The 8,958-nt window shown below is 41.6% G+C and overlaps 1 protein-coding gene across 1 annotated transcript; it reads right to left on the bottom strand.

The window, feature by feature from the left end:
• Nucleotides 1-3,405: 3,405 nt before the first annotated feature.
• LOC141651317 (uncharacterized) lies at nucleotides 3,406-4,173 on the bottom strand. The gene is made up of 2 exons (XM_074459035.1): nucleotides 3,864-4,173; nucleotides 3,406-3,659 (listed from the first exon to the last, which is right to left on the bottom strand). The coding sequence occupies exons 1-2, from the start codon at nucleotides 4,171-4,173 to the stop codon at nucleotides 3,406-3,408; spliced, it is 564 nt and encodes a 187-aa protein (XP_074315136.1).
• Nucleotides 4,174-8,958: the final 4,785 nt, after the last annotated feature.

Below are 8,958 nucleotides of genomic sequence, written 5' to 3'. Positions count from 1 at the left end.
TTAACATGAGAAACAGTATTACATGGAAAAAGATGATGAAGATGATTAATATCATCTACACAAAGTCCTACTGCAGTTCGGGTAGACAACCCATTATTCACCGCATTAACCAACGACAATGCATCAAATTCAAGCGTAATGGTTGCCACACCCCTCGCCTGAGCAGTTTCTAACCCGAAGATAGCAGCTTGAGCTTCCGCCACATCCACCTCCTATCTCGCTCTTACCCTCCTACTACCAAGCCATACGATGTTCCCATCCTCATCGCGCGCTACCACCCCAACCCAACCACACCATCACTAGGGACGTAAGCATCAGTATTAATTTTGAAGACACCAGCCACCGGTGGAGACCAGGTGTTCCCATGACCGCCATGACCCCTCATGGGAGCTTCCAACACACGCTGAGCATAGATGCGGTAATCAGACACCATCTTTATAAAACCCGTGATCACGACCTCCGGTGGAGGAGGAGATTCATCAAAAATCCACTGGTTGCGTATAGTCCAAATCACCCATGCTACTGCTAGAAACCTCCCTCTGCCGTTCTCATCCAAATTTTTTAGAACCCACCCAAAACGATCCCTATATGACAAACCCACCGTGGCCTCGACAACATTCTAACAACCTCTAGCCTCACAAGACCGCTTCGCCCAATCACACAGGAAGAGAGCATGATTGATACACTCATCACCCACGCAAAAATTACAGGTCGGGGTTGGGCAACAATGTCGGGTATGAAGGTTTTTACGCACCGCGAGTGTGTCCGTGCATACTCGCCAAATGAAGTGGGCAAATTTAGGTGGGACATTCAGGCTCCAAATCATACGCCACAAAGCGCGGCTGTCCTCGTCATCGCCATAACAAGCTGCCATCACACTACCCCATCTTCCTAACCAATAACCCGACTTCACCGTATAACAACCATCTTTTGCCGGCCACCAAAATAGTACGTCCTGGGGCAATCTCTTACTTATAAGAATCTCAAGAAGCAACTCAACATCCCCCTCCGTCAATACCGCACTTAGCGCGTCAACGTCCCAGCAACCCCGTTCATGATCAATAATACTCGCAACATTCATAGATGGACCAGCCTCCAAATTAATAGTAGGAACCCTCCCAATACCCTCCCCTGGCAGTGAAGCATCATCCCACAACCTGACTTGATGTCCATTCCCCACACGCCACTTCAAACCTTCCATTAAAAGCAATTTAGCTCCCCACAAACTACGCCACTTGAAACTAGGGTCATATCCTCTCCTCGCTTAAGGACAGAATCATTTTTGAAATATCGAGCCTTGAGAACCCGGCCAACCAAAGATTCAGGGGCTAACAATAACCGCCAAACCTGCTTGGCCAAAAGCACTTGATTAAACACCCGTAAATCCCTGAACCCCATACCCCCCAATGCTTTCGGTTGACACAAACGATCCCAGCTCATCCATTGCATTTTCCGTTGAGTATCCGTCGAACCCCACCAAAGCCTTGCCATCATCGCATGAAGCTCCTTAATTATACCATCAGGGATAGTAAATAAACTCATCATATATGTTGGAATCGCCTGAGCCACCGCCTTAATAAGGATCTCCTACCCGGGTTTGGATAGTAAATGTTCCTTCCAGCCCCTCACCTTCTTCCATATTTTCTCTTTTAGGTTAGCAAAAATCATCTTTTTTGACTTCCCAATAATATTATGCAAACCCAGATATTTCTCATGTTTATCGACCTCACGAACCCCCAAGGTACTCTTGATATCATTCCTCAGCTGACACCCGACTCTTTTGCTAAAGACAATTTCCGACTTATCATAATTAATTTTCTGACATGATGCTCTCTCATATGTGCTAATAATGTTAGCAATAACCGAGCATTCCTCCATATTGGCTATAGCAAAAAGAATACTATCATCAAGAAAGAAAAGATGTGAAATGCTAGGAGCACCTCGACAAATACGCATCCCGTGTACTTGACCATTCTCCGCCGCATCCCTAATCAAACATGAAAAAACATCAGCACAAAGGAGAAAGAGGTATGGTGAAATTGGGTCGCCGTGCCGCAGCCCTCTACTCGGTCGAACACAGCCAATAGGACGACCATTGATGATAAAAGATTGTGTCACAGTAGAGACACACTGCAGAACCCGCGTCCTCCATCCCTCCGAAAACCCCATTCGTCCCATTACCTCACCCAAGAAACTCCACTCGACTCTATCATAAGCCTTACTTATATCCAATTTCAAAGCAACATTCCCATATCTACCCTCACCTCCTCTCTTCATAACATAAAAAATTTCGAACGCAATAAGAGCATTATCCATAATGAATCTCCCGGTAATGAAAGCACTTTGGTTCTCCGATATGATATCATTTAGAAAACTTTTGAGCCTATTTGCCAGTGTCTTCGAGATAATTTTATACACCACATTACACAAGCTAATAGGCCTAAACTCCGTCATCTTCTTTGGACTATTACATTTTGGAATTAGCACAACCAAAGTGTTATTAAGTGTCCCTATATCACCACCACCATCCCACCAATCACGTACAAAATGACACACATCCAGGCCCACCACACTCCAGTACTTTTGGTAGAAAAGGGCGTGTAATCCGTCCGGTCTGGGAGCTTTATTCGGATGCATATTAAAAAGAGCACACCTGATTTCTTCATCACATAGAGGTCCATCCAGAATCTCGTTCATCGCAGGAGTAATAACATTTTTAACACAAGATAACGTCTCCTCAAAACCCGTAGGATTTTTCGACGTAAACAGATTACTAAAATATGACCCAATTATATCCGTAATCTTGTCATCCTCTGTCTGCCATTGGCCTGCTTCATCCTCAAGACCGCGAATTGTGTTCTTCTTACACCTCTGTGTCATTTTATGGTGAAAATATTTGGTATTTTTATCACCATCCCGCAACTCACACCTCCGCGCTCTAGAGTACCAATAAGTTTCTTCTTGTATACGACACTCCTTAAGTTCCTCAACAATGGTATGACATAGAGCAAGCATATCCACTGATACAGCTCTACGTTGCCATCGCTCCAACTCTTCTTCCATCACCCTTATCCTCCTTTTTAAATTGCCAAATTTCTGGCGAGCCCACCTTGTCAGCCTCCTCGAACACGCCTCAACCTTGTCAATCACATTCCATCCAACCACCCCATCCCATGCCTTCTTTACCACCTCTCCATACTCCGGTTCCGCCATCTAAAAAGGTTCAAATCTGAAACCCCGTCTGCCTCTATGCACCAGACCAGCCTCTACCTCATGAATTAGAATAACACAATGATCGGACGAAAATATAGGGAAATGACTAACCTCCACCTGTGGAAATAACTCGTTCCAGCCCACCGTAGCCACAACACGATCCAGCCGTTCCCTAACAAAAGTCCCATCCCCTCATCCTCTCTGCCAGGTAAAAATGTTCGATTGAAATCCGAGGTCAACAAGAGCACAATCATCCAAAGCAGTTCGAAAAGCATCCATTTGTCCCTCACGTCTAACAACTCCTCCTTCCTTCTCCCCATCACAAAGAATCTCATTAAAATCCCCGAAAAGAATAAAGGGAACACTATTATTACTACTACACAAAGCTCTCATCATATCCCAAGTTTTGTACTTATTAGCTTGCTCAGGCCACCTATACACACCAGCTGTAACATCCCAAGAGTTTGAGAGAAAAAGTTGTCCCACATCGGAAAAGTAGATGGCTTGTGATATGTTTATAAAGGATTTCACCCACCACTTAGTAACAAGGCCTTGTGCTTTTGGGCTTAAGTGAGGACAAATATGGGCCCAAAGGTGCTCACCCATCTTATTGGGTTGTGTTATGACGGTGGTGGGTCGGGTTGTTATACCAGCAGCCTTCCATAACACTTCTTCCTCCTCAACCAACACATTTATTGTTATATGATACTTATCATAGGACACAAGATGGATATTCAGGTCTTTCCACCATAAACCCAATCCACCCGATCGACCACTAATACAAAAACATAAACCCGATGTATAACCACATTTATTACGAACTTTCTCTAATTCCCTAGCATTAATCATTGTCTCCATGACGAAGACAATGTTTGGGCTCTCCCTCCAACACCAATCGCGGAGGGTACCAACCGTCTTGGGATTGCCCAACCCTTGACAGTTCCAACTCAGGATTTTCATTGTTGTTCGCGGGGTTGATCTCCGTCAACCTCCGCTACTTCAAAAAAGGAAACACCACCATCATGCGACACACGAACTTTCTTTGCTCCACCCTCGACACCACCACCCTTCACACCCTCCTCCCCTACCATATTCTTCCTCTTTCCCGTACCCAAAACCAGAGCACCAGTGCCATCAGCCTTCCCCTCCCAATGGCCCCTATGAATAGGTCTGTTCCACTTGACCTTAATGAATTTGCGTTCCACCAACCCAGCTCATGTGTTATCCCCCAATGTACTGCCAGGCTGTATCAGGGATTCTTCCACACCCAAACTCACCGAATCATCCTCTGTATCAGTCGACATGTTCACCACTATATTTTTCTCCTGCCCATCATGCGCCCTTGTCAATGAAACTCCCCTCAACATCTCCACCATTCTACCAAGCTCACGTTCCTCCACCTCAGCTTTTTTCTCATCATCTTCAAAGAGTTTTTTAGCACACGACGCTCCTTTACCCCTATTTCTCTCACCACCATGGGCAACCCTCCATGGAGATGCTTTTAGCCAATTGCCATACCGTTTACCTTCTCCTATGGAACCCCTGCGCTTCCCGCAATCCTTCTCGCCATGTCCTACCACCCCACAAATATGGCAAAATAAAGGCAAACTTTCATAAGAAAGCCGAACCCGCCATTTCTTATCCCCTTTAAGTTTCATATAAATTGAATCAACAAGAGCTTTACGAACATCAAGAATAACTCTAATTCTCATTGATCTATTAATCATAGGATTCACCGAATTATCCACCGTCACATACGTACCTAGAGCATTCCCAATATTACACGCGTTCTCCAGATTTTGCCGACCCATAATTAGGAGGTCGTAAACACGAACCCATATAGGAGAAAAATAAAGCGGTACCTCTGTCGGTATAGCATCTCCACTTAACTCCGCCAGGACTAAGATATGTCATTCGAAATGCCATGGCCGTTCCTCCAGAATACGCCTTTTGTCCTCTTCATCATCAAACTTGAAAGTAATAATTTTCTTCTGCTTATCAACCACTTCTCCTACAACGCCTTTTGTCTTCCAAGCCGCCGTCATAGCGTCAATCAAGGCTTCAAGATTAACATGAAGATCCGTCCAGAGACGACCCACCACGCACAAATGAGACTCATCTGTCTCCTCCGCATCCCCCGTAACCCATTCCAACTCCACGGTATTATCCATTCCATTATCCTCTTCATCGTATTCCTCCGAATTTTGGCGAACTTGCATCTGTGATGTATCACCAAGACCAGGGAAGAAATCACCTACGAGTAGCAAGAAGAGAAAAGCAATCAAATCACGAAAAGAAAGGTGCGAAAAAAGTAAAATTTTGTAACTGCAACCTAGAAACCGCCTAAGAACTCACAAACCCTACCAAGGAAAAAAAACTCTAGAGGGAACTTTTTAAAACCGTCTTAGCCTCTCATTATCTAATACAAAAAACCTTATTAATAAACTAACTTTAAAACCTAAATCCCCAAACCACCCATTATTATCACCTTCTTCAAAATCACCCCAAAAAGCTTCCACTTTCCCTTACCACCATAGCAACCAACAACATCATCCTTTTAACTGCAATCACACGACTTTCCAAAAAAAAACCACCTTCTGACTCGGTCACCTCGATGAAAGTCTGATGTCGACCATCCCCAAGCAAATCCGACACCAACAAATGTCTTTCCCACAAAACAACTACAACAACAACAATATCCATCAATTAATAACGAAGTGCAGATCTACCGACCATTTTTCAAACAGAAAAGAGTTTCTGGAAAGTTTGTTCACTGCAGCTAATTTTTTGTGCAAAACACAAGACAATAACACAAGATTACATCATGTTCTATTCTTTGATACACATTTTATCGAACGATCTGATGAAACTTGCAATTTTTTCTTGGAATATTGAAGATTTATATTGAGGATTAAATCAAAGTTCATGAAAATGGGTATTTGTAGCTTTTAAGTTGGTGTAAGTGAGATTTATGAGCTACAAGTTCTAAATCTTCAAAATTTGTCGGTGTCGGAGTTGCGTTGGGTGGTTAGCACTGATTTTGCATCGAGGTGGCGGAGTAAGAGAGTGGTTTTTGGGGGAGGTGGAGGGATTGCAGTTAAGAAGATGATGATGTTGAGAGAAAAGTAAGATGCTGGTGGGTAAATGTGGAGGTTTTTTAGGGTGATTTTGAAGAAGATGATAATAATGGGTAGTTTGGGGATTTAGGTATTAAAGTTGGTTTATTAATAAGTATTTGTGTATTAGTTGATGAGAGGTTAGTCTCTTAAACAACAAAAAAAGGTTCACAAGTCAAATGAGCAACGAAGTTTGTTAGACAAATTTTATATTTGTAACCTCGCAAGTATAACGAGTGATCGTTGTAGATGTGAGGGTCGAACCCAAAGGACGATTGTTATGGTTCTAGGATTGATTGTCTAGACACTAGTTTAGCTCAAATTAATAAAGTGAGTTGGTTTAAAACTAACTAAAGGAATTAAAACTAAAGCAATAGAAAGTCGAGTAATTAGTTAAAACGATGAAAGACAATGATTAAGGAAACTAGGATACTTGGGTTCACTTATATAGATAAAGAAGGAAGTACGCATAGATTGACAAAACCCAAGAGTGAATGCAAAGGAAAGACCCAATCTCTCGATGCGAGACTACCCCTAAGTTAAGATCGATTAAGTCCTCACTTAATTAACCCAACCTCAATTTTATCATGTAATTCCTAGATACTAGTCAAACTCTCACCCAACAAGTAGAAAAGATAGTGCAAATACCTAAATTCTCATTCAAGCATTCACACAAACACCTTATGTGCATGATAAAACCAACAAGCATATACTCAAGAATTGTAATCTTTCTATGTCATAATCCACTCCTATAACTCTATATAAGATCCCCCTCCATCTTAGTAAGGCACTACTCACACATGTTGACAACAAACAACACAAAAGATGGAAACTTTGACATATAACAAGTAAAGGAAAGCATGTTGTAAAGATAAACTAATTAAGCAAACTTGAATATGTAAACAATTGAAAGATAAACAAACTAGAAGAGGAATTATACCAATTAAGAGACAAAGTTGCAATCTTGGATTAAATAGAAGAAGAATCTTCACCAATCTTCAAATTACAACCCAATACCAAATGTAAACAATTGAGATTAATTAATTCTAGCAAAATTACCAAGTAATTAATGTTCAATTAGGAAAAGATTAAAGCTTGCTTAAGAGTGTTTGCATAAAAAGGGAATTAAATTTAGATCTAGGGCTATGTGTCCAAATGATAAAGGGAGGAGTTTTTTATAGTTTACAAGGAAATTAGGTTGAAAATTACAAAAGAAGTCAAAAATGCGGAAGGTGTGTCCCAGTCGGTGTGTCGGCCGCCGGTAGGCCACCCGACTGGGAGTCTTCTATAAGTCGTGAAGTAAAACCAAGTCATCAGGTACGCACGGCCGGTGGGGTATCGGCTGGGAGTACGCTGTAACTCCTCTTCACTTTCTTCCTTTCCTTCCTTTTTCAGGTATCCCCAGCCAGTGGCCCGGCTGCCGACAGGCTGCCCGGCTAGGAGTTCTCTGACAATTTCCTTCAATTATTATCCTTGGGCAAGTGTGGAGGGGTCCTAGCCGGCTGACCAGCTGTCGGCCTACCTGTTGGGAACCTCTTCTCAGCAATTCTTCTTCTCTTCTCCATGCCAGCTCTCAACTCCGTCTTTCTTACTTCATTTAGCCCATTTTCGTCTCAAGTCCTGCAAGAAGAGATGCAAACTCATAGAACGGGAAATAGGGACACACTATTCAAGCAAAGACACGCGAACCCGTATAGGAACGAACCAAAATGCATAGAGAAGAAGGAGAAATCATGACAAAATAAATGCATATCAGAGTTATAACGGAATTTTGGTAAAAGGATATTTTGGGAAAGAAAAAGGTAAATACAAGGGTACAATGTGTAAAAACTTAAAATGAAGGATACCATGTGTAATCTGCCAAAGTTTGAGGGTACCATGGGAAAAAAACCGTAAATTTATTGAGCTCGTTTACTTAACATTAAGCTAAAAAAATACAATATTGCTAAAAACACTATACGTATAAATTCAGTTAATTTTAAGTTTTGATGTAAAAAAAAATTAAAATATACTCCCTCTAATTCACTATATTCTTCCCTATTTCCTAAAACAGATTATTTAGGTTTTCTTCCCTTTTCTATTTTTGGTAACTTTTACTCTTATTTTATTTATTCCTCTCTCATATCACCAAACCCCACCCAACTCTTTTAATCTTATTTTATTCCTTACTTTAATGTTTGTGTTAGGAATTTGTGTCGAAGACGGACTACGCAAGAAGAAAGGAATTAGAAACAGAGACAATGGCAAGATGCGGGTCGCACGAAATACTGTTATAAGGAGTTATGTGCTACGTGAGTTAACGTAGTCTTGGCGTCTTGCTTTTCAGTTTATGGCAAGCTGGTTGCTTATTGGTCTAATTAGGCAAGTTGGATCTGTTAAGGATTTTGCCTAATTAAATTAGTCATTGGTTAGTATTTCGGTCATTGCTATTTCGTGGGTTTGCTTGGTACGTGTTATACAGGAAATTATTATATAATTTCTTATTAGTCTTATTTCTTATTAGTCTAGATATTTTATCTTGGGTGGAATAAATATATAAAGACCCAAGTTTTATTCTAGGTTAATTAAGAGAGAGATTTGAGAGAACACAATAAAGAGGGTCGATTTGTGAGGTTCCTTCTGAAGAAGA

This window comes from Silene latifolia, chromosome 4 (genome assembly GCF_048544455.1).
Source record: "Silene latifolia isolate original U9 population chromosome 4, ASM4854445v1, whole genome shotgun sequence".
Classification (NCBI taxonomy): domain Eukaryota; kingdom Viridiplantae; phylum Streptophyta; class Magnoliopsida; order Caryophyllales; family Caryophyllaceae; genus Silene; species Silene latifolia.
Note: the sequence above shows the minus strand (reverse complement) of the source record. Positions and strands in the feature narration are given on the sequence as shown.